The sequence below is a fragment of the Mesoplodon densirostris genome, chromosome 7 (assembly GCF_025265405.1).
Source record: "Mesoplodon densirostris isolate mMesDen1 chromosome 7, mMesDen1 primary haplotype, whole genome shotgun sequence".
NCBI lineage: Eukaryota > Metazoa > Chordata > Mammalia > Artiodactyla > Ziphiidae > Mesoplodon > Mesoplodon densirostris.
In genome coordinates this window covers 55,687,269-55,714,227 of record NC_082667.1, presented here as the reverse complement: position 1 = coordinate 55,714,227, position 26,959 = coordinate 55,687,269, and the positions used below count along the sequence as shown (strand labels likewise).

The 26,959-nt window shown below is 39.0% G+C and overlaps 1 protein-coding gene and 1 long non-coding RNA gene across 2 annotated transcripts in view; one reads left to right on the top strand and one right to left on the bottom strand.

Moving 5' to 3' along the window:
- Positions 1–13,771, bottom strand: part of LOC132492979 (uncharacterized) — a 79,875-nt gene extending 66,104 nt beyond the window's left edge. The window contains exons 1-2 of the long non-coding RNA XR_009532946.1: positions 13,252–13,771; positions 4,313–4,579 (exon numbers count right to left, since the gene is read on the bottom strand). This is a non-coding gene — a long non-coding RNA (uncharacterized LOC132492979). The remainder of the gene's footprint in view (positions 1–4,312; positions 4,580–13,251) is intronic.
- On the top strand, positions 13,732–26,735 carry AQP11 (aquaporin 11). The gene is made up of 3 exons (XM_060102953.1): positions 13,732–14,507; positions 22,306–22,422; positions 25,990–26,735. Exons 1-3 carry the CDS (start codon positions 13,889–13,891, stop codon positions 26,067–26,069), a joined length of 816 nt encoding a protein of 271 aa, XP_059958936.1. The 5' UTR covers positions 13,732–13,888; the 3' UTR covers positions 26,070–26,735.
- The last annotated feature ends 224 nt before the right edge of the window (positions 26,736–26,959 follow it).

Here is a 26,959-nt window from a genome sequence, read left to right as displayed (position 1 = left end):
ATTAGAGACAAAAGGAAGTTGAAAAACCAGTTGGTTGAGGTTTATATTTCTCATAGATTAAGTGTAATAAAAGGGATTTCTGGGGCTTCCCTGGTGGCGCAGTGGTTGAGAGTCCGCCTGCCGATGCAGGGACACGGGTTCGTGCCCCGGTCCGGGAAGATCCCACATGCCGCGGAGCGGCTGGGCCCGTGAGCCATGGCCGCTGAGCCTGCGCGTCCGGAGCCTGTGCTCTGTAACGGGAGAGGCCACAACAGTGAGAGGCCCACGTACCGCAAAAAAAAAAAAAAAAAAAAAAAAAAAGGGATTTCTGGTATCTGTGTATTGTTAGTTTTTAAGCTTTATATAAAAAAATACACTCTTTGACTCAGTTCATTAAGTTGCACTTACTGTGTGTGTGTGTATTTTATAGATTTTTATATTTTGCATTTTATGTTGAACAGATTTTAAAGAGATTTATAGATAGCAGTAAATACCCTTATTTTGTAGACCCCCTGTTTTTCAGGCAACAGCATCCTTCACAGTAAATAAAGGGCTGCAACAACAGCTACAAAACAGTGGTTCTGGGCTTCCCTGGTGGCGCAGTGGTTGAGAGTCCGCCTGCCGATGCAGGGGACACGGGTTCGTGCCCCGGTCCGGGAAGATCCCACGTGCCACGGAGCAGCTGGGCCTGCGCGTCCGGAGCCCGTGCTCCGCAACAGAAGAGGCCACAACAGTGAGAGGCCTGCATACCGCAAAAAAACAAAAAACAAACAAACAAACAACAACAACAAAAAACCCAGTGGTTCTTTGGCTCTGCTTCTATTCACTCTGCTTCCATTCATTCTTGTTTTTCCTTATTTTCTCTCAAATTTCTGTGAAGCCCCAAGTTCACCTGCAGAGCTCCTGTCTTCACCATTTTTTTCCAACTTGCTCTAGCTCTTGCTCTCTGCAGAAACCCCACTGTTTCTATTGAGGCTCAAAGGGCCGATGGACCTCTGGTACCTGCCCACATGTGCCTGCCCCAAGGCTATTAAGGTCCTACTTGAGGCCTTTTCTTTCTAAACCGTTGCTGAGGACTTCACCTTCTCTTAACATTGCCAAAACCACCAGTGCTAACTCCAAGCTCTGCTGAAACTTCCCGGTGTTCCAATTCCACTTAAAAAAATTATGAGCAACTTCTATTTTGTGTGTATGATATATTATTTATTATTATTATTATTATTTTTTTTTTTTTTTTTTTTTTTTTTTTCTGTACGCGGGCCTCTCACTGTTGTGGCCTCTCCCGTTGCAGAGCACGGGCTCCGGACACGCAGGCTCAGCGGCCATGGCTCACGGGCCCAGCTGCTCCGCGGCATGTGGGATCTTCCCGGACCAGGCCATGAACCCGTGTCCCCTGCATTGGCAGGCAGACTCTCAACCACTGCGCCACCAGGGAAGCCCTATTTATTATTTTAAATAAACTTTTTACTTAAAACATAGATTTTAAAAAACAAAAAAAGTTACAGATTTACAGAAAAATTACAAATACAGTACAGAGAGTTCCTGTACACCCTATACCCAATTTTCTCTATTATTAACATCTTACATTAATATGGAACATTTGTCATAATTAATGAACCAATATTAATGTTATTAGCTAAATCCATATTTTACTCATATTTCCTTAATTTTTACCTGATGTCCTTTAGCTGTCCCAGGATCCCTTCCAAGATACATTACATTTAGTCATCATATCTCCTTAGGCTTCTCACGGTTATGACAGTTTCTTGGACTCCCCTTACTTTTTACGACCTTAACTGTTTTGAGGAATACTGGTCAAGTATTTTGCAGAATATCCCTCAATTGGACTTTGTCTTATGTTTTTCTCATGATTAGATTGGGGTTATATGTTTTGGAAAGGAAGCCACAGAAGTAAAGTGCCATTCTCATTACCTCATATCAAGGGTACATACTATCAACATGACATCACTGTTGAGGTTAACCTTGATCATCTGGCTGAGGTAGTGTTTGTCAGGTTTCTCCACTGCAAAGTTACTCTTTTCAGTCTTCCCCTCTCCCCTTCTTCCAGACTAGTCTCTTTGAAAGGAAGTCAATATGCACAACCCACACTTAACCAGTAAGGAGCTATGCCCAGCCTCCTTGAAGGCAGAGTATCTACATAAATTATTTGGAATTCTTCTACACTGGAGATTTTTATATTCCCTCCCATTTATTTATTTATTCAATTATTTATGTATATCAGTATGGCTTTATGGATAATTAATGTATACTTTGGGTATAATCCAATACTACTTTATTTATTGTATTGCTTAAATGGTCGCTTTGGTCAGCTCTTTCAGTTGGCTACCATGTCCCTTTGACATAGCTCCATCATTTTTCTTTTTTTTTAGAACTTTTACTTTCTGGCACTAAAAGATGCTCCTGTATATTCCCTGCCCCAGTCCTTGAATCAGCCATTTCTCCAAGGAGCCCTGGTTCCTTTTATGGGAGAATGGTATTAGAAACCAAGATCTGGGCAGTAGGTGCACTCATTGCTATTGGGGTATTCTTCCTCTAGGCCCTCCCAGCTGACAACATAAGGAAATGTATGTGTGTATACTAACCCATATATATACACACATAACTATAAATATTTCTGTATGTAACATCTGTATCTATATTAAGCTACACATGAGTTCATACTGATATCTCCAACTGTAATTCATTACCATATGGAGCTTTCTAGCCTCTTCCCCTTGATTATCTGTAAACTCCCACTCCAACGGTGAGAAAGCTGGCTCCTACAATCTGCCATCCATTTACTTAATTATTCAGTTCCAGTATATATATATATTGAATTCAGATTTGTTAACTTATACCCCATGGGTACACAACTTTTTCAACTAGAGTACAGTGCTGATGTAGAGTTCCTTTGGCATTTAATTTTACAGACTCCACTCATTTCCAAAGTTACTTGGGTCAGTACCTTTTCTCCCACCCCCGTCAGTGAGGCTGTTTCACGGATTGATTGAATGATTTATTTATTTTAAATAAATTTATTTATTTATTTTTGGCTGCATCGGGTCTTTCTTGTTGTGTGCGGGCTTTCTCTAGTTGTGGCGAGCGGGGGCTACTCTTCATTGTGGTGCGCGAGCTGCTTATTGCAGTGGCTTCTCTTGTTGCAGAGCACGGGCTCTAGGCGCACGGGCTTCAGTAGTTGTGGTGCATGGGCTCAGTAGTTGTGGCTCATAAGCTCTAGAGCTCAGGCTCAGCAGTTGTGGCACATGGGCTTAGCTGCTCCACAGCTTGCGGGATCTTCCTGGACCAAGGCTCAAACCCATGTCCCCTGCATTGGCAGGCAGATTCTTAACCACTGCACCACCAGGGAAGTCTCATGTTTCATAGATTTATAATATAGTTAGATTATTTGTCCCATCCTTTATTCCATCTGGGATCCTCCAATCTCCTAAATTATTTTAAAATTTTGCATATATTAAGGTTCTATGGGTATATGCACGGTATCATATATCCATCATTACGGTATTATACAAAATGGTTTCACCACTGTAAAATATCCTCTGTGCTTTATCTATTCAATCCTCCTCCCCATTGAATCCCTACTGATCTCTGCTAATGTATTTTATGGCTCTAAAGTTTTGCCTTATCTAGAAAGTCCTATTAATAGAATCATATAGTTTGTAGCCTTTCAGACCTGATTCTTTCATTTAGCAATATACATTCAAGATTCATCCATGTTTTTGCTTAGCTTGATAGCTTATTTCTTTACAAAAATTTTTTTTGTTTTAATTGTAGTAAAATACACATAACATAAAATTTACCATCTTAACCATTTTTAGGTACACTTAGTGGTATTAAATATATTCATATCGTTGTGCAATTCACCATCCATCTCCAGAACTCTTATTATCTTGCAAAAGTAAAACTCTATGCCCATTAAATAATAACTCCCCATTCCTCCTTCCCCCAGTCCCTAGCAACCACCATTCTGCTTTCTGTCTCTATGAATTTGACTACTCTAGGTCCCTCATATAAGTAGAATCTTACAGTATTTGTCTTTTTGTGACTAACGTATTCCACTTAACATAATGTCCTCAAGGTTCATCCAACTTGTAGTATATGTCAGAAGTCCCTTCCTTTTTAAGGCTGAATAATATTCCATTGTATGTTTATACCACATTTTGCTTATCCATTCATCTGTCAATGGACATTTGGGTTGTTTCTACCTTTTGGATATTGTGAATAGCTCATCCCCTTTTCTCAGTGAATAGTATTCCACTGAATGGGTGTTTCCCTTTAGTTCGAATTTTTTTCTTTTCAATTGCAGCCCTTTTACCTTATGACAGAGGCATGAATCCATGGAGGCTGAGCTGGAGGCTGATCTAAATGACAGAGACCATGATGCTTTCACCATTTCTTCTCCTTTCTGACAGTGGCTCACATCCTTGAACCAGGCTTGGGGACTCAGCTCTCTCTTAGCATGGCTTCTTTCCTAAGATACTCCAGGAGCTATATATAAATAGAGTCCTGAAGTCCTGCTCCACCAGTCCTCCAGCAATGCTTGAATCCTAAGGAGATACAGCATAGGCTCCAGCTGGGACCCCTGATAGAGAAAATGGAAGCACAAAGCAGTAGTCATTCCTTAGTGGCTGTTATAGACCAAATTGTGTTCCCTCCCCCCAAATTCATATGTTGAAGCCCTAACCCACAGTGTGACTATATTTGGAGATGGGACCTTTAGGGAGGTAGTGGAGGTCAAATGAGGTCAAAAGGCTGGACCTCTAATCTGATAGGACTGCTGTCCTTTTAAGAAGAGCAGAAGATACCAAAGATCTCTCTCTTTCTCATTGAGAACACAGAGGAAAGCCACGTGAGGACAGAGTGAGAAGGCCACCGTCTACAAGCCAGGAAGAGAGATCTCACCAGAAACTAACTCTGGCACCACAGTCTTGGACTTTCAGTTTCCAGAATTGCAAGAAAATAGACATCAGTTGTTTGAGCCACCCTGTCTATGGTATCTTAGTGGACTTATACAGTGGCAGAACTGCACCTAGTACTCAACCTGATTCCAATTTCAGAGTTCTTTCCATTCAGAAACATTGGGGTTTTTTAATTTTCTTTTTTGATTTCTATCAGTTTACTAATCATTTATTTTTTTTTAAAAAGGCATATATGCAGAACTAGTGTTTCTCAGACAGATTGCAGTGACTGTGCTTGTGCTATCTCCTAATACCTTTCATATCCTCTAGGATGATCAGAGAATCAGTCCATAGGTGTCTTCAGACTATAGATGTCAGTTCCCAACACTGATGATAGGTTGTACAACATCGACATTAGCAAGCCCTGATTTTCTGCTGCCATGATGGACTGAGATGAAAAGATTTCCCTGCTCCCAGTCTCTATTTTACTGAAAATAGGGAAGCTAATTTTATTTTTTAAATTTGAGGCTGTCTCATTTTTTCCTCAGATAACTGTTTTATTTTCACTGAAATTCACAAAAACAAAGTTCTAAAATAATTCCACATCAACAACAAAATTCGTATTTATTAATTATTGGAGATTGTCGTATTGAATTCTAAGAAGTTACAGAAACATTGCTTTTCTTTTCTTCTATTAGAGAAATATGAAAATAGAGATACTCACCTCTCCCAACCCCATGATACCAGATCACAGGACCTGAGCACTTCAGCTGTTTATAAGTTATCAATACTTTTTTTGCTCAATAAATGTAAAGTTTGATGAACCTTCCCTCCACATAATGGGAAAAGAGCAACTTTACAGTACAGAAACCTGGCAGACACTACCTTCATCAGGAGCTCAAAAGTAATTAACATCAGTAATAGGACAAACTGAAATCATGTCATCTGATAGGATACAATGAGAAGAGCATCCCATCATTTCTGTGGTATTCCTGTCAAAGATACATAACCTGAAACTAACATCTAGGCAACATCAGACAAACCCAAATTCAGAGAGGTGCTACAAAATAACTGATCTGTAATCCTCAAAACTGTCAAGGTCTGAAAGTCAAGGAGGGACTGAGGAACTTTTCCAGACTGAAGGAGATTATTGAGACATAATGAGTAAATGCAATGCATGATTCTGAACTGAATCCTTTTACTATAAAGGACAGTGCTGGGACTATTGGCCAAACTTGAATGGAGTCTGAGGGATAGATGATAGAAATGTAAACAACGTTAATTTTCTGATTTAGTTGATCTTATTATGGTTACATAGGAGTATGTTGTTGTTTGAGGAAATAATCATTAAGATATTTGGGTTAATGGGACATCATAATAATATCAGCAACTTGTTTTCAAATGGTTCAGGAAAAAACAGCTCTTTGTATATACTTGTAACTTTTCTGTAAGCTTGAGATTGTTACAGAATAGTTTTTTTAATGTAATGACTCAGATCTCTTCCCTAACATTCAGAGTTTTAAAGTTTCTGTCCCTGGTAACATCAAGCTGAAGGACTTGCCTTTACAAGCTCTTAAACATCCCATCTCCCTCTCTGTTTACAGATGCCACTGTAACGTAATTCTAAATTTTGGTGAGGTTTTCTTCCACCTTCATTTCTCTTCATCTTATGTGAGGCCTCAGTGCAAAATTCATCATTATATAACTTTCAACTGCTTGAACTCCATTTTTATATATTAGCCTTTATTAAGCACTAACTATGTGCTGGCCATGTACTAAGTACTTTTCAGTACTTAACCAGTACAGTATTATCTCATTTAACCTTGATGTCTTGCTACTTCCCTCTTCACACCCCAGCCTAGAGTACCCTAACCACCCTGGGCTTTCTCTCTGGGATTTTACAAACTGCAGTGGCTCTGTCTCTCTTTCCTTTCTCTTGACATTTTAGCTCCTACTTATCCTAAAGGGATCAACTAGAATGACTCTTTTTCCAAGGAGCCTTTCCTTAAGTCTGAGTAGGAGGCCCTTCCCTGTGCTCCTACAGAGTAATGTCCTCTTTTAACCATAGTAGTTTTACACTATATTTTAGTTTTTCTTCTCTCTTTTGTTCCCTCTCGTAAGCTAGGTAAAATCAAGGACTACATCTTCACTGTTATTTCACCAAAGCTAACAGGGTGTGTTACACTGAGTAGGTCCTCAAAAAAAACATTTATTGAGTGAATAACTGAATGTATAAGCAAGGGAGGCTATCTACTGAGGGTCACCTTGACGAATCCACCATAGTCTAGGGTTATTTCTCAGTGTTGCAGGTCTGAAAACACAAGTGGATCAGTATCCAGAGTTCAGCTCTCTCTTCTCCTAAAGTTAAACTTTATCACACTAATAAAGTCCAATAAAGGCCTAAAGGAATCAATGAAAAGGGGCTCTCACTGACCTAACATAGAAATAATAAATAGCATATCAGAAATAATAATGATTAAATGTATTGAAACATATCAAATATATAAAAATCCATGAGTTCATCATGGTAACAAGGTAATTAGTCATAATTAAAGGCTGCTGGGGCACTAACTCATTCTGAATATTAATAAAGGATATTGATTAAATCCTGGATTTCCTTTACAAACTGAATTTTAGAGTGAACAAATTGTTACTAAGGGAAAATTCTTCTTTATAGAAGAAGTTCAGCTGATATAGGAAAAGGAATGAGGGATTCAGAAAATCACCAATTTTCAACCCCTAATAAGTTAATAGAGCTATGAAAATAATGGATACTAAAAAGTGGAAGACTGATGGTATATTTATAAACCACTTGATCAATCTTAGTATTACCAAAAGTAGAACTATACATTATATGCCTTAAGTACACAGTGACACTTATGAAGTATTCTGCCTTAAAAAAATAGAAAAGAAAGAAACTAAACTTAATTAAACATTTAAATGTAGCTACCAGTTTGAAGGAAATGCAAGGGATAGAGGAAAAAGTTAAATGACACCATGTAGAAGCAGTCAGCCAAATCCAGAATGTGGGACATTCTACAGATCACATGACTTGGTTGCTCCAATAAATCAACAACATAGACTAAAGAAAACTAAGAGGCACAATAATTTTTAAAGAATGGGTTTTGTTTGGATTTTAAACCAAAACACATGTTTTGAGTCAATTGGAGAAATGTGAATTTGGACTGGGTATTAAATGATATTTAGAAAGTATCGTTAATTTGTTACATGTGATAGTAACATAGTGTTTACTTTTTTTTTTTTTTCTGCACTACGCGGGCCTCTCACTGTTGTGGCCTCTCCCGTTGCGGAGCACAGGCTCCGGACGCACAGGCTCAGTGGCCATGGCTCACGGGCCTAGTTGCTCCACGGCACGTGGGATCTTCCCGGACTGGGGCATGAACCCGTGTCCCCTGCATCGGCAGGCGGACTCTCAACCACTGCGCCACCAGGGAAGCCCTAGTGTTTACTTTTTAAAAAAAATATCTTTATCAATTAGGGATGCAGCCTAAAGTATTTATGTGTAAAATGACGTTTCAGTCAGGTTTCTAGCAGAAAACAGTAGTAATCAAATCAGGTAATTTAAAGAGAATTTAATAAAAGGATCCTTTTCAAAGATGCAGAAAGACTGTAGGGAAACTAGAAGGGATAACCCAGTACCCCTGGACTAGTAACAACAACTGTTAACACCCCTAGGCCTAGGGGTGAGGAAAGGGTGTGGTTATCAGAACCCAGAGACAGAGAAGTCTTGTAACAAGAAGTTGTGACATTTGGTTGAAGGATACACCTGGCTGCCACAAACCCTCAGAAAGGGAGCCAGAAGAATAGTACCTCAAGGTATTAAGCTCTTGGTGATACTATCCATTAGCAGAACCCAACTAGATGCTATTGGGTAAGGAAGTCCTTATGCTATTGGGTAATGCAGTCCTTATCTGCATTCTATACAGAGAAGTCTCAAGGGAATCAGAGCAGGGATGAGAGGCAGAGAAAGAGTGGACTGGGAGGGGGACACAAGAGATATCTAGGAAAAATGACAAGATGTATAGAATTTGCTTTAAAATACTCCAGCCTCCGCCCCACCAAAACTTTGAATAAATGAAACAAAATTGGCAAAGTATCGATAATCATTGAATAGTATATATAGTGAAAACTATATAGGAATTTACTATATATTCCCTCTGCTTTTTTATGTTAGAAAATTCTCATAATTAAAAGTTAAAAAAATGATTTAGTCCCTTAAGCATGAACTGAAATATCATTTAATTATTTAATGTAAATCATATTCTTTCCTGATAGTTGAAATTCTTGTATCCTCTCTCCAAGGTTTCTTTTTCCTGGTATTAAGAAGCATGGGCTAATGTTCATTGCAGCACTATTTACAACAGCCAGGTCATGGAAGCAACCTAAATGCCCATCGACAGACGAATGGATAAAGAAGATGTGGTACATATATACAATGGAATATTACTCAGCCATAAAAAGAAACGAAATTGGGTCATTTGTAGAGACATGGATGGACCTAGGAACTGTCATACAGAGTGACGTAAGTCAGAAAGAGAAAAAAAAATACCATATAGTAACGTATATATGTGGAATCTAGAAAAAATGGTACAGATGAACCGGTTTGCAAGGCAGAAATAGAGACACAGATGTAGAGAACAAACGTATGGACACCAAGGGGCAAGTGGGTGGTGGTGGTGGTGGTGTGATGAATTGGGAGATTGGGATTGACACGTCTACCCTAATATGTATAAAATAGATAACTGATAAGAACCTGCTGTATAAAAAAATTAATTAAATAAAATTCAAAAAAAAAGAAGCATGGGAAGTCAAATTAGTACATAACATGAAATCAGAGCAAAAGGAAAAAGACAATCTAGAGGGCTTTTTCAAACAAGCCAACTTCTGCAAAAATCTGATCTTATCCATTATATGTTGATTCAATTAGTCCAAATTTAAAGCATGGGTGGTGCCTTAAAATAATTTTAATTTATCTGCACTCTTCTTCTTCCACCATATTAAATGAAATCTTCTCTATTTTTTTTAATCCTCTCTCGACCTATGTGAAGCAAGGCTAATAATATCCAATGTTTGGCACAAAGTAGTGCTCAATAAATATCACATATTATTATAAGATTGTGTTATTGAGGCAGACTGTGTCTTATTAATGTCTGTGGCTCAACAAATATTTTTTTTAACTGAAATTAGAATTAACAGGAAGATAGGGAATTCCTTGGCAGTCCAGTGGTTAGGACACGGTGCTTTCACTGATGGGCCCAGATTCGATCCTTGGTTGGGGAACTAAGATCCCAAGCAAGCAGCATGGCACAGTCAAAAAGATAAGGAAGGAAGGGAGGGAGGAAGGGAGGGAGGGAGGGAGGAAAGAAAGGAAGGAAGGAAGGAAGGAAGGAAACATATTACTGAGATAGAAGCAAAAAGTTCTCACAAAAATTTAACTGATTATATGTGATAGAGCACTAGATAAGTATCTTCCATTTTAGGATCCACTGATTGCTATGGACCTCTCTAAAGTTATAGTTTGGGTCTCCTCTCCACATAGGAAGCAGTGTATATAATAATAAGACATAACTGTTTCATATTATATTTAAATAATTCATGGCAAAGATTATAGAGACAGTCGCATTATAAATTTAGGACTTCATTTCTAAGAATCACCACTCAAAATAACTATTGATAATTTGTGATGGTTACACAACTTTGTGAATATAATAAAACCACTAAATTGTACACTCTAAAAGGGTGAATTTTATGGTATGTGAATTACATCTCAATAAACGTTTGTAATAACTCTTTACGAAGCACTTCATCTGTATTGTCTCATTCGATCTTCATAACAAAACCCTAAATTAGTTATTTACCATAATATTATGATGAGGAAACTGAAGCTCAGAGAAGTTTAATGACTGAACAATTTCCTCAAGATCTCACAGTAAGCATAGCGTAAGATGCAAACCCTCATTTTCAAATGCTAAATCCAGTGCTTTCACCAAACCTAGTATTATGTACTTCCTGCCTCACAGAAACAGGATATTTCTGAAATGCACAGAAGCAAAGTGGTTAAAATGGGGCCAACAGTGCTGAGGAAGCCAGACTCTTCTAGTCTTCCAACCTATGGAAGAGTCGTTCTTCCTCATGAAGACACTGGTCTTAGAACTGGAATTTTGAGATCTGGGTTTGCAAGATGCAGCTCTGTCACCCATACCAACAAACATTTATGTTGAAGGAAATGGGGTGGATTAATGATTTCTTGTTTCTGAAAACAGAGATTCATGTGATGTGAAATAATCACAAGTAATTAATTGGGTTTATTTTGGCCTTGTTCTTTAATTGAAAGAATTACCAAAATCCTTTTAATGACAATGTATATTATAATGTTATTAAAATTTCTAATCAAAGTCCAAAAGGCTAGTTTTCTACATGGCTTGTGCTAGTAAAAGTGAATTATCAGCAGAGTAGTAAACAAAATATATTCACATTAACTAAAACTCAAGTGACTTCTAGTAAAGGGGAGCGATAAAAGCGTTACACTCACAGGATTGATTTAAAAGCAACCGCTTTCGGGGCCTCCCTGGTGGCGCGGTGGTTGAGAGTCCGCCTGCCGATGCAGGGGATACGGGTTCGTGCCCCGGTCCGGGGGGATCCCATATGCCGCGGAGCGGCTGGGCCCGTGAGCCATGGCCGCTGAGCCTGCGCGTCCGGAGCCTGTGCTCCGCAACGGGAGAGGCCACAACAGTGAGAGGCCCGCATACCGCAAAAAAAGAAAAAAATAAATAAATAAATAAAAGCAACCGCTTTCAACGGCAGTGAGCAAACAATAGTTTTAATTTACTCTAAATTCTTTCCTGGTCAGGCACCAACACAGGAAAGAGGAAAGAACTTCATCTTTCTACACAGTTCGTGTGTTTTCTGAAAGAATTTATTTTTTAAATTCAGAGAATGCCTACTGGCACCACAGAAAACTTGGGAGTTATGAAGAGAACTTTCATTAGTTATTAGAGGACAAATTGAGATTGGGAAGGAAATCTGAGGAAACTCAGCAAGAATGATAGGGACGGAGTAAAGGGACAAAGTAGGTAATTAAATAGTTAATCCCACTAGGGGACAGTAAGAAAAGAAAAAATATGGGAGACCCCTATAAGTTAATGATCACTCAAGCAAACAGGTTTCCTTAACCACGAAACCAAGCAGGCTTGCATAGCAACAAAACCATGCAACAGAAGCAGGAGACATGACCCAAAACAATAAAACAATGGTGGCATGAGACTCACATCCTGCCCAGTGAACTCAGTAAGTTAATGACCCCTAGGACATACTCTCTGCACACATAAAAACCAATACTTTATGGAAAAGTGACATTTCAAAGTGAAAGACCCTCACTGTACTGAGACCTGAAATAATTTTTCCATAGTGCCATGACAGTCCTGGCTTGACCATGTAGGGACAAGAAAACTCCCCTGCCCAACCTGCAGGAGGAGCTGATGATGGAAGCCCGAGGTCTACTGAAGAATGAGGAATAAGGTGGTTCCCCCCCTCCCCACTTTTCCTTGATTATAAAATTGTAGCCCATTAAGTTCTCAGGGCACAGCATCCTCTCGCCTGCCCACTTGTAAGCCTCACAAGCATCCTATTCTAATAAACCACTTCTTATCTATCACTTTGCCTCTGGCTGAATTCTTTCCGTGCTGAGACATAAAGGACCCGAGCTCCTTGGAGCCCCCCAGAGATGCCACCTAGGGGTGTCAAGAACACCTTCCAAGCGCTCTATTACTTTTAGCTCGGGCTAATTATTCCTCTCATTTTAGCTCTTCTCTCACTTCTCTCCAGCCCTCAGAAACGTGGACTTGTGTTTCAGCAGAGCCCAGGGGAGGCAGAACTGAGGCTGGAGAGTGCTGAGGAATTTGCACCACTCTCCCCCAACTAAACCATGACACCCATTCCATTAGCAGAAAACCACGACAGGTGCGAGGTCTGAGGAATCCCAGGCATTCCCTCCCAGCTGCACCCACAAAGGGCCGCCCAAGGTGGGCGAGCTGTTGGGAGTGGGGGGCGGTGGCAAGACGTGCTCTTTCAACTTCAGCCTAGCACTTCTTGAGCACTTCCTGTCTGCCAGGCTCTGTGCTACTTACCTTCCATGCTTTTTTAAAACAAATCGATGAGGTGGGTCGTCTGACCCACAACTCTACGAGGTAAACGTCACAGGCAGGTGAAAAGAACTAAGGCTCAAGGAAACCCAGTTGCCCGCCCTTCTTCACACAGGTCAAGCCCTGGTTCGCTCTGAAATCTACTCCCCCCGCCAAACCACCACCCAGCCCCACCCCCGACCTCCGCGCTGCACCTCCGTCACTTCCCGTCTTCTCAGTCGCCCCATAAATTAAAAACGAGGTGGTTGGCCGAGATGAGCTTTAGCGGTCTTTCCAGCTTGCCGGCTTTACAGTTTTAGAAGCGGGGAAGGAAAACCCCTTAAGGTTCCCACGTCAAAGCACCTGTCCCAGCGCAAGGGGCGCGCGCCCTCCCGCTTAGCGCTGGGAGAAGCGCGCCCGGCGTTGACGGGGGTCCGGCGGTCCCAAGCCTAGCCTCTCGCAAAGGCGCACGGGCCGCCGCGCGCATGAGCAATGGCATCCGGACGCGCGCCGTCCCTCCACTCCCTGCCCCATCCGCGCCTGCTTCCAGTCCCTGAGGGAAGCGGCGAAGGCATGTGCGTGTCCGGCTCCTGCTGACCGTTGGCCCCTCAGCCGGTGCCCTCGCAGAGATGTCCTCGTCGCCCCTCCTCCCAGGCTCTGGTAACAACACCCTAGCTCAGAGCCACGGAGGGGAGGAGCCCTTCCGCCTAGCGCCCCCGGTGCCTCCAGCAAGCCTAGAGTCGGCCCGCCCCGAGGGGCGTGAGGGGGCGGGGCTGAGGACTTAGGACTCCGGCCCATAGACCGCCTCCTGCCGAGCCAGAGCAGGCGTCCCAGTCTGGTGTTGAGAGAGACATGACGGCGCTGTGGGGGCTCTGGCCCGAGATGCAGGACACCTGTACCTCGCTGGGGCTGATGCTGTCGATCGTGCTGTTCATGGGGCTGGCCCGCGTGGTCACCCGGCAGCAGCTGAACAGGCCCACTGCCCACGCCTTCGTCTTGGAGTTTCTGGCCACGTTCCAGCTCTGCTTCTGCACCCATGAGCTGCAACTGCTGAGCGAGCAGGAACCCCTGCATCCAACCTGGCCGCTGACGCTAACCTACTTCTTCTCGTTGGTGCATGGCCTGACTCTGGTGGGCACCTCCAGCAACCCGTGCGGCGTGATGATGCAGATGATGCTGGGGGGAATGTCCGCTGAGACGGGTGCGATGAGGCTGTTAGCTCAGCTGATTGGTGCCCTGTGCAGCAGGTACTGCATGGGCGCCCTGTGGAGCCTGGGACTGACCAAGTATCACGTCAGCGAGAGGAGCTTCGCTTGCAGGAATCCCATCCAAGTGGACTTGCCCAAAGCGGTCATCATAGAGGCCGTCTCCTCCTTTATCTTCCACAGCGCTTTGCTGCACTTCCAGGAGGTCCGAACCAAGCTTCGTATCCACCTGCTCTCAGCACTCATCACCTTTTTGGTCTATGCAGGTTTGTTATTCCCACAAAACACTTGGCATGTCCGGAGCTTCTATGACATGAGGCTTTAAGTTCTTTGCCAAGATACATTTTAAACCATTATGCCTCTGTGATGTCAATATTGGTACCTCCGTAATTCTAATCATTTTGCAGCTCATTCTTTACCGATAGGGTCGAAATATTGATCCTCCATTCAGTGTTTGTTTTTTTTTTTTTTTTTTTTTTTAACACCCAGAGAAAGCCACTTCTGTGCTGAAACTGAGATCATGTGAGATATTGCCAAGGGTTCAAATATCCTACAAAGGGATTGTTGTAATGGTAGAAAGGAAGGATAACATCAGCTACCTCTTGCCAACTTGGTATAGATCCTTTCTGAGACTCTCACTGAAACATGATCCTGGGTGTCAAAAGTTCCTTCCTTTAAAGCACAAGCTACCTGATTGGTTAGTAGTAAGAGTGGGAAGTAGAAATTCTGTAGTTCTATTTCTTAGTTCTTTTTCTACAAAATTACTTAAAATCATTTCTTATCTCCTTAATAATTCATCTTCAGTTATAAGTGAATTTTTAATGCCTTTCAAGAAAGATGTGTTTTAAAATCAAAACGTGCTTGAAATCAAAGATGCTTTTTAAAAACTAATAATTCTTGAGAATCTGTTGATTTCTCGTAAACCATTTGTTTACCTTGACAGATCTCAGATTTAGTGGATAATCTGAATATTCCAAATGGGACAAGAAAATCCAAAAAACAAAAGTTTGATGATGAAGTGTGTTATTTTAAATGATCACAACAAAATATTTCATTAGGACTATATCTGAATTCTAAAATGTTTTGGAGGCAGGAATCTAATAAAAGGAATTAGTAGTAAGAGTCAGTCTTCTGCCCACTGAAAGGGAAACTATGAGGAGATGCAAACCTCAAGATAAGGACTTTTAAACATATGCTCGACTTCCTAGGTAGAAATGAAAGAATTTCCAATCCATTTCAACTTCTTTAGATCTAGTACCATTTTTTTTTTTTTTGTAGAGGCAGATGGAAATAAATGGTATAGGAGAGAAGGAAGGATTTATGCATATTTGAGGGGTTGGTGAGTAGTTGCTTATTAAAGTTTTAGGTTTGGGCCAAAGCAGAAACATCCCTTGAAAAAAGTTATGCCACAATTTAGCTCTGTACTTATATAATTCGAAGTGGTAAACATTTAGAAGATGTTTTAAGGAGCTTCCCTGGTGGCGCAGTGGTTGAGAGTCTGCCTGCCGATGCAGGGAACACGGGTTCGTGCCCCGTTCTGGGAAGATCCCACATGCCGTGGAGCGGCTGGGCCCATGAGCCATGGCCGCTGAGCCTGCGCGTCCGGAGCTCCGCAACGGGATAGGCCACAACAGTGAGAAGCCCGCAAAAAAAAAGATGTTTTAAGTTAATAAAGTGTTATACACAGTTCCTCCTCCCTCTCTTTTTTTTTTAATTTTTTTAATTTTTTTTATTTTTTTATTTTTTATTTTTTTGCGGTATGCGGGCCTCTCACTGCCGTGGCCTCCCCCGCCGCGGAGCACAGGCTCCGGACGCGCAGGCTCCGGACGCGCAGGCTCAGCGGCCATGGCTCACGGGCCCAGCCGCTCCGCGGCACATGGGATCCTCCCAGACCGGGGCACGAACCCGTATCCCCTGCACCGGCAGGCGGACTCTCAACCACTTGCGCCACCAGGGAGGCCCCTCCCTCTCTTGATTATCCTTAAATTGGTATTCTTCCTATTTTTGTACTTTTAATACATATTTATGATTTCATAATAATACTGTATATATTAGCCAATACCTATTTTATAAGTGACAAAGATTTTGAGAGAAGAGAAACAATAATTGAAATTATACATAACTATAAGGAGAGTTATTAGAAAGAACCCATAAAATAACAATTCAAGGTGTCCAAAAACACTGCTCTTTTTCTTCCCACATTATTGACATCGACATTGCTGAAATGAGGATAATTGGTAGGGGAGGAGGAGAGAGTGAAGGGATCACTACAGCAGTGGTTCTCAACATTCTCTCTGCATTACAATCACCTAGGGAGTGTTTTAAACATACTTATATCTGAGTGCCAAGATTAAGATTTAATTGCTGTGGGAAGGGGCCTAGGCAATAGTAGATTTTAAATTTTCCCAGGTGATCCCAATATGAACCACTGCTCCAGTCTAGACTTTGCTGGCCATTTCAGTAGCCACTAGTCACATATGGTTATTTAGGTATAAAGCAACTAAATTTAAATATTTACTTCTTCAGTTGCTATAGCCACATTTCAAGTACTCAATAGCCATATGTGGCTAGTGGGTACAATACTGGGCAGTGCTGGAGACTGTTTGCAGGGACAGAACCTACAATTATTCACTACTGTTACAGAAATTGATACCCTATTACAATCTTCCTTTTCTGCCAATATAAGGGAGATAAGAATATTCATTGGGCAACATGCCAAGCATGTAGGAAATTTATATGAGTTATCCTAGTTAATCCTTACAGCAACCCACTGTTGAATACATTATTCCCATTTTTATGTAAGTGAGGCTCAGAAAAGTGAAATGACCTGTCCAAGCTCACACAGCTTGAATGTGCTGGAACCATGGTTTAAACTGACACTAAAGCTTATACTCATTTCATTATCAGCATTTCTACAGCATATTCCTCAAAAGTAACAAAAATATATACATACAATTGAATATTGTTCAGCCATGAAAAGGAATGAAGTTCTGATACATACTACGATAGGAATGAACCTTGAAGACATTATGCTAAGCAAAATAAGCCAGACACAAAGGGACAAATGTTATATGAAATATTCAGAATAGGCAAATTCATAGAGTCAGAAAGTAGAATAGAGGTTACCATGGGCTGGGTAGCAGGGAGGAATAGGGACTTTTTGTTTAATGGGTACAGAGTTTCTGTTTGGGGTGATGGAAAAGTTTGGGGTGTTTGGGGTGATGGATGACTGTAACTAATGCCATGAACATACACTTTTAAATGGTCAAAATGGCATATTTTATGTTATGTATATTTTAGCATAACTTAAAAAAATTTAAGTTACAGAAGGATTCTGTTACCAAATAAATTTGGCAAACACTGGATTAAACAGATTTTCTAATTTAAGACTTCACAGAGCCTTTACTATGCTCCTGTTTATTGTGAAACTCCAACAAGAGGAGCATGTGGAACACAGTTTTTCAAACTTATGGAATCCTTTTGTCTAGGAGTGTGTAGCAGAAGAGAACATACTTTGGGAAGTGCTGCACTAAGCCATGTCACTCCCCATTTTTTCTACGGATATGAGTCATAACTTTAGATCAGTTATTCTAAAGAGAGTGAACTGTTTGGGAACTAGCTGAGTGTGTGTCTTCCCAGGCAGAGGTGAGGCTTTTGTAGGAAGGAGTTAAGAATGGATAGGGAAGGAAAGTCAGGGGAAGCATCTGCTAAATCTGGCATCGTTACAAGTTACTTTGATATGTCTTTCTTTTTTTTTTAAACTTCTAAGATACTATTAGTACTGGTTTGGCTAAGTTGCATGTTGGGATATTTCTTTAATCACTTGCATTTTGAGGACACGAATACAGTTCACATCAAAAGAACTGATAAGTTAAGATTACAGAACATGACTGTCCAGCAGCATCGCTACAGGCTCCTTGGATAGCCAATGATCAAGCGTCTGATTGTGTATTTATTGATTTAGCACCCTGCACTTTGATGTGCAGATGGAGGCCACTGATGTCATTACCACTTATCATGTATTTATTGACTTCCCAAATAAAGTTAAAAAAACTGCGTGATTTATTAACATATTAAAGCTATAAAATTATTAATGCAAATTTCAAGCAAATCTTCCTTAATTTAGGTTTTGGGAGAATTTGGTTCAATAACCAGGGTAAGAGAGAACTGCATTCATTTTTAAATTAATTACATATTGGGGAAAAAATCTGTTATTTTACATATCCAAATAGGCTGTCTTTATTACTGTACCCTGTTCATTTCCTTTGTAGAATTTTTAAACTATATACTTGTTTTCTGATGTAATGCCTGTCTTCCTCCACCAGACAGTAAGCATTATGAGTACAGAGACTAAAATTGTTTTATTCATCATAAGTTATAACCAGGACTTAGCATGGTGTCGCCTGTTACAAATAAATACTCATTATTTTTAGAATGAGTGAATGAATGAATTAGCAAATACTCTATTCACTTAAAAATGGAAAGAAGTAATACATATCTGGGTATTCCATATTTTATGTCTAAGAGCTTTCAAAATAAGCCTAATATATTGTTTGAAGTAACTGCATTTTTACTTCATTTCATTACTCCATTCAGGAGGTTTTTGTATCCTTCTAAGTCACGAAGAATTTGAGTAAGATTATTTGTCAAAGGAGAAGGGAACTAAGTCCTTTACATATGTTCATTTTTAATACAATAACCATATGAAATTGGTGCCAATTTACAAATGAAAAACGGCTTCAAACGAAGGTCCAAAACTTTTTTTTTATCATGCCAGTATAATAGAGTGGTTAAGCACACAGCCTTGGAGTTGGACTGTGTCCGTAGGAGAGAGAACTTAATTTAGGTCTCAGTTTCCTCATCTTTAAAATGGAGAATAATACTCTCTCTTCAGACTATGATGAAGAATAATGTATTCCAAGTTCTTCCCAAAGTAACTGGCACAAATATTCTGGTCACTGGAAAGGCCTAGCTTCCATTATAAATTAGTTAATTGACATTCTAGCTTTTACACGAGTCTTACATGATTTTAACTAGTGTCATTCTGTCACAGAGAATTTGATTCCCTTTAGGAGTACTGAGAAACATTAGTGCCTATAGTTACCAGATTTGGGACTCAGTCTTTGTGGTAATTTCACCATACTGTCTTCTAAAACTCTTGGCATTCAGCCAGCTGGATCTCCCTGTTGATACCTCTTCTTCAACATGTTATGGCTTCTCCCCTCCAGACATCAATAAATAGTAACTTATTTTTCAAAGCCATTTTCTGTAAGTTCTGTGCCTGATGGATGATTCTTACTTTTTAAATAATTCACGTTTAATTACATAATACATGTGTTATTTTTGTAAAAAATGGAAATATTACCAATGAGACTTTTGATTGCCATCCTTCATGCCTGTCCCCTCTCCTTCCCTGCCTACTCTTCTCACCAGTGTAGTCCTCTGTGCGTGCATGTGTGTCCTTCCAAATTCTTATGTGCATTTATTATACATATTGATAGGACCCTATAGAAACTATTATATGTGTTCATGTTAACATGAAAGGTATCAAACTTTACTTTCTGCAGTTTGCTTTTTTTAGTGGTGTGGTTCAATATTACCTTGGAGATCTGTATTAGTAAAGAGATTTCGCTTGTTATTTCAGTACTGAATGGTATTCCAAATTAATAACAAAGTTGTATATTTAGCTACCTTCTTCTGAATGGACATTTAGGTTTTTCCCAGTTCATTGCTACTATAAATAAACAACCTTATGTGTGTCTACTAGTATACAAGTACCAGTAGTTCTCTAGGACAGTGGTTTTCAATGGGACATTTTTGCCCCCCGCCCCCCCAGGGGACTATTGGCAATGTCTGGAGACATTTTTGGTTGTTACAAGGTGGGAGATGGATGTGCAACTGGCATCTAGTGGGTAAAGGGTAGGAATGCTGCTAAAAATCCTACAATGCAAAGGACAACTCCCAACAAAGAATTACCCAGTCTAAAACATCAAAGCCAATGCCACATTTTGGGCCTTTTGTTGACACAATGGATTTCTGAATCAGTTAACTTATCCTTAAAATAACAGTAATTTATTATTTTTCATGACTCTGTGGATTAGACAGGAAATTCCTGAGATCATATAGCTGCTGGACAGTTGGTAAGTCTGCAAGAGCCAAGGTGCTTCACTCGTCCAGCAGTTGGTACCAACAGCCATCTAAGATGCCTCAGTTTTCTTCCCTGTGGCCTCTCATCCTCCAGCAGCCTAGACCAGCTCACTTAAATGGTCAGGGCATTGTTCCAAGAGAGTAAAAAGTGGAAACCGACGATGGCTTTATTGAGACCTGAACCTAGAATTCACTCAGTGTTGCTTCTCACATTCAGAATTCATATAGCATCACTTCTGCTGCATTCTATTTGTCAGTGCAAGTTGCAAAGCCAATCCATATCCAAGACAGGGGAATAGACTGTACCTCTGGGTAGGAGGAGCAGCTTCTACCAAGTCACACTGAGCAGAATTGGTGATGTAAGGGTTAGAAGATAAGTGTGAAGTAGCTGGAGTTTAGAATGGTATAAAACTGACAGTGTTCTTAGACCTAATGGAGATACCAAAGATCTAATGGGAAAACTGAAGCAAACTAATTATGAGGGCAATGATTCAGTCTATTTTTATTGATAAATGCCGAAAAAAAAATCACAGGTCACTTATATTATCACCCCACATATTACATTATATTTTATTATAAAGATCTGTGTGAATCCTTATCTTTTTGTCCATGGTGTCTAGAACATAAGAACTCAATAATTTTTTGTGGAATTAAGCTGAAATGACCACATGCCAACCAAACAATTCTGTTGGCCCTTGGCAGTTACAGGTTTAACATTCCAGGATTTGACTATTTAAGAGTGGTCCTGAAGGTCCATGATGTGATGTCATTTATAATTGCTGAGGCATGAATATGAATCATGCTGTGAGGCTGGTATGCTAAAAAGGACTCTTAGCCATGGAGTGAACTCAGTTCAGTGTCAACATCTTTACCTCAACACAGCTTCAATGTTTTCAGCCTATCAGGAGTGAAATCTCATTAGTGAAATCTTATGAAAGGGTCTCTTAATTTCCAATTTTACTTCACTGCATTTTATAAAGACAATTAACATGCTATAGTGGCATATGTCCATGTAAAATTTGTGAAGATCTCCGGATCTGTAGCTGTGGCTGAGTCAGAGGCAGACAAGTGTGCCCAAGCTTCCACACGGAACCACCACCAGAAATGTCTCTATCTCAGAGATACAATTAGAGTATGTTTTGAAAAGCTGAGCCACAGTCCTGGTGAGTACCACTGGACAGGCAGTCCAACCTCTTTTGCCTTTCCTTACTTGCTGTGTAGCCAGAACTAAAAGCTCCTGGGCCCCATCTCAGAGAGAGACCCTGTGTGCAGAGCTGGACCATGAATCCTGAAAAGTAGTCAACAGTTAGAATTTGTGCTTATCTTTCACGACTACTTTTTTTTATTTTTAAAAATTTTGTAACCACTTTATTGAGATATAATTCACACACCATTCAGTCACTTCTTCAGGGCTCTGCTGCCAAGTAAAAATGGAGTCAATGATAATGCTTTGGTCCATTTTATTTTTTGTTTTCAAAGCAAAGGTACTTCTGCTCAAGAGGATCCTGGGGTATTATACACCCATTTTAAATGTACTTTCGTTTTATTTTTATTCATTCATTTAAGTTGATGAATGTTAAGAAGGGCAGTCAAATCTCCTGTTTTATAAAACTGTAGGAACAATAACACAGCAGGTTAACTTTCAATGTGCATTTTATAATATACTATAGGAAAAGCATTGGATTAAAATTCTTAATGTCCTTTGTCCCCCCACCCCCGCTTTTTTGCACCTGGCATATTATAATCTATAATCTATTTTTATTCTCTATGCCAGGTAATTCTGCAAAGGAAGATTACAGAATAAGAATACTTAAATACCTAAAATGAAATAGTTACATTTAGTAATCCCTGTATTTCTAGTTGCAAGAAAATGTAAGATATATGGTTTGGTATCATTCTGTTTAAAATGTATTACAGGAGGAAGTCTAACAGGAGCTGTATTTAATCCAGCTTTGGCACTTTCACTACATTTCAAGTGTTTTGATGAAGCATTCCTTCAATTTTTTATAGTATATTGGCTGGCTCCTTCTTTAGGTAAGCATATTTTTATTTAATATGATTAAAAGATTAGAATATGTTAAATATGATATGGAATGTCACTGTAACATGTCAACTTCCAAAGCCAGAGTAGGAACAGACAGAAAAGAAAAAAGGTAGTAAATGTTATGCCTGAAGTAACATTTTATTTTGTGCAGTATCCTTTAAAACTGCTTTTATCTTCAAAGAAACAAATTACCTAGTTAAGGATAGTCAGTTTGAGGTCTGATACCACTTTTTTTTTTTTTAATTTAAGAAGCCCTCAGATATGCGGGCAAAGAAGTGAGGAGTAATTACTTCCATTAAAAAATAATCTTTTTTTTTGCTAAAGGAATTTGGTTTTTTCAAGTTTGTGAGCTCCAAATAAAATACTATTTAGTTCATTTGACTCATTTTACAGAAGGGCATCTCATGAAACAATGCAGAACTATAATAAATGTAGTTTAAAAATTTTCCACAAGTTGCATTCCTGTTATCTCTAGATCAGATATATAAAACTCTTTTCAGGTAGGTCAAATAACATAAAAAAGTTATAAAATAACTGTAATCATGATATGCATTTCCTTATGTAAGTTATCAGCATTTCTTGATTTTGTTTAGTCATCTGTTTTAAGCCTGACTATAATTCATAACTATAAATGAATATGAGGATAGCTGGCCTTCTGTTAGTTCATCCTTCTTTTTATCCAGTTTGCATTTTGTTTCTTCTTGCTCATTTCTTTAAAAAAAGGGGGGGGTGGGGAGGAGGGTACTTATAGGAGAGAACATAGGCATAACGGTTTCAATAGCCATCATACTTCACTCCTTCCCTTCACCTTCCATTCGTTTCATTTAGGAATTTTCCTCACGTTTAGTATCTATTATGCTCAGCAATATCTATAGGCCTAAACATGAAGAATATCAGAGAAAACCTGTATTTTAAAATGCTAATAATGGTAGCTTTTTCTCATCTATTGATTACTAGTATTTTCCAATAAGTTCTTTAAATTTTCTCTGCTGTTAATTTTTAAGAAGTAAAAAAGGTCACTGAAGTTCATGAAGAAGTTAAAAAGGTCACTAATTGGACCAGTCTACTGAAGTTTTTATATGGAAAAATTCTCTTAATGTCTTATTTGAAATGAACATATATTATTAACATTATATATTTGTTAATGTGCTCCAACTACAATTTTAACAGTAGGCCCATGATACTAAAGGAATTATGTCATTCACTACTTGAAAAAAAACTAAAAAGTAGGCCTTTCCAAAAGAATTTTAAAAGAAAAAAGAAACAGAAGTCATTGCCATTCTCTGTAAAAAGACCATGACTTTTTTTTCATTAAACACATTTTCTAGCCTAAATCACTTGACAACTTCTTCCTGGAAGAACATACTAGAAAAAAGTCTCATGACAGATTAAAAAAAAAAGGAGCAATCACTTCTGCCCCTTTAGCAAATACACAGACCGGAGAGTAGTAGGGTAGGAAAACAGACTATATTCTCTTCATGATAGTGTGGTGCAAACAGGAAGAGAACATTACTTGTTACCGTTACCAAAACATTTTAAAGAACCACTTATCCAAAAAACAATCCAAATACGTAAACGAAAAACAAATATACTTTTATTTATTTCTTTGCTTCCTATTCAAGGGATCTGTTAAAAATGGAATTGGGATCAAACTTTTCTGCAATTATGTATGGCCCTAATTAGCCTGTTGAAAACATACATTCAAAGATTCTCCCTTTGTTAACCTAAGGATCTCCTAGCTTTTTCTAAACAGACCCAAATAAAATTTCTGTTCTAGTTTTTCATTTAAAGAGCCATGTTCCTATACTGCTTTAAGAGGTTTGTGAATGAGAAACAATATAGAAATAATTCGATAGATGTGGATAAAAGACATGTGACTAAATGGCAATTTTTAGAATACTGAATTCTGGCTTGCCACTGACTTATGTCATACACTGAAATTACATTCCCATTGGGAAAAGAAATGGCCTCAAATGAAATAAGGTCACTATTGAACTCTAAGAAGGATAAGAAAAATAAATTTTATTTTTACAAGAGTCATTCAAAGAGCTAAGTAAGAGATGAAGAGTCAAAGCAAACAAACACTAGGCAGTGCCACAGAGTGCGACAGAGGAGAGTAATCGCAAGATACCTATCTTCTTTCCCTTATTGACCAAACAGGCAGCAAACTATTCTTGGAAGACATGGTCCTTGTTCTTTCTTGTTTCTCTTCATAGCGGAGGTAATTATAATTCCTTTAATGGGCCCTGCCATCTTCCCCAATTAATAAAATGTTAGAAATGTGACTATAAGAATGTATATAGAATTAATTCTCTAGCTTACACATTTCATATAATAAAAATTAGCAAATTCTATTTGCTTCTATGAAACTGCAACTCCATTTTTAGAAAGTTTTAAATGTAATGTCTTATTTTCTAGCTCTGACTTTATAAAGAAAACGTCAAATTTTGTGGATTAACAGACTGTTTCTGACTTTTTAAAAAATCTAAAGCCTTTGGTTGCAAATCAGATTCATCTTTCAAAACTATGTTAAGCTATCCAAATGCTAGTCAAAACTTAAGGTTTCCTCTTGTTAGCAAATAGGAGTAAACTATCAAATCTGCATGTGACAAAAACACATTCTTTTTTTTTTTTTTTTTTTTTTGGTATGCGGGCCTCTCACTGTTGTGGCCTCTCCCGTTGCGGAGCACAGGCTCCGGACGCGCAGGCTCAGCGGCCATGGCTCACGGGCCCAGCCGCTCCGCGGCATATGGGATCCTCCCAGACCGGGGCACGAACCCGTATCCCCTGCATCGGCAGGCGGACTCTCAACCACTGCGCCACCAGGGAGGCCCCCAAAAACACATTCTTAATCTAAGTTTAAACTGATTTAGAGCTTTAAGCCTACATACCTTCAGATAAAAACATTAACCATTGCAGACTTCTCTGTTAGACAGTGATTTGAGTCCTATGCCTAAATCTCCTCTGTCCCTATTTCCCACTGAAAAATTTTAAATCTTAAAAAATGTTTTTAAAAAAATCACATTTTTTACATATATATACATATATATATGCTAGTTTAGATTTATCTGGCATGACCTCAAAAATGAAGATTTGCTAATATGTGATTTTTTAAAAAACATTTATATTTAAGATTTAAAACATCAACTGAAGTTTTCTTTCAGATACTTTGCTTATTAATACAGCTCTAAAAGCTATTAATTGTTGAGACTAAAATGGAAACCCAAGTCCAGAGTTTCTCACTCAGCAAGTCAGTAATGAAGCCAGAACTAGAACTGCAGATCTATTTTATTTATCCTTTGAATTCACTGTTTAGATCCTACTGGTTTTTCCAAGTACATACTGTTTTTAAGGATTCATGGTTGAAGAAAAATAATGTGAGAATATTATATTTTAAAATACCTACATGTTTCATGTAGAACTGATGTAGCTAATTCTTTTAAACATAGCTCTACAAATCTCTAGGTATGTAACTGTATATAATCTTAAATTATAACCACTGAATGATTATGAACTTCCTTAGGGATTGTTTTGTTTTTACTGTATTTTTCTTTCAGGTATATTGCTGATGATTTTGATGTTCAGTTTTTTCCTTCCATGGCTGTATAACAACCACACAATTAATAAAAAGGAGTAACTATTCTAAAAGACTCAGACTAAGTTTCAGGACAGTCAAGATGGATGTGATAAAGATTCTATCACCTAATATTCACACACTGGCTGCACTGGATTCGTCAGTGTTATCTTCCTTTGAAGAAACTGCCTTAGAGTTTTCATCACTGGGACTTAAAAAAAATTACTGTGAAAATGAGGTATCCTGTGTTTTTCAGTTAAGACTTGTTCTTTTAAGCGTGTATTAAATGCTGCTAGAAAAGACTCTTTAAATATAAATCTCAAGTGATAATTATTAATTTTGATGAAAAAGAAATTGAGTACAGGGTGAGAAGGGAAGGGAAGGGAAGGTGATGGTAGGACCAAGAAAGAGTACATGTATCATGTGTCATGTGTCACCTGAATGAAAAAGATTTTTAACCAAAGTACAAACAGTCATGCTTACAAAACTGGAGAGAGGATACTTTTCAGCCACTACCTCACACAGTGATACCATCAGCAGTGTCATCTTTCAATAGGAAAGTTGCTTTTGGAAGTAGATTATATACCTACTCATACTCAAGGGGGTTCCTGAATTTTAAATATATTCTAATCTAAAATATTTTCTCTAAATAGACAATCTCACTAGCTTTAGTCAAACTGTCATTCTTTAGTAGAATAAAGCACTCATACAAAGTGTAAGCTTTTCACATTCTCATCTGACTGAACAGCTACCTTATGAAGTAGGTAGGGCATGTATTTTTAATCTCCATTTTACAGATAAGGAAACGAAGTCTAGAAGGGGGTTTACTGCTTTGCCCAAGGTCAAATACAGCCAAATACCATCTTTAAACTTCTACTTCAATACAAAAAAATATTCTCCGTCATCATTAAGACTAAAGGAAAACTGAAGATTTTAAAGAAACACTAAATACT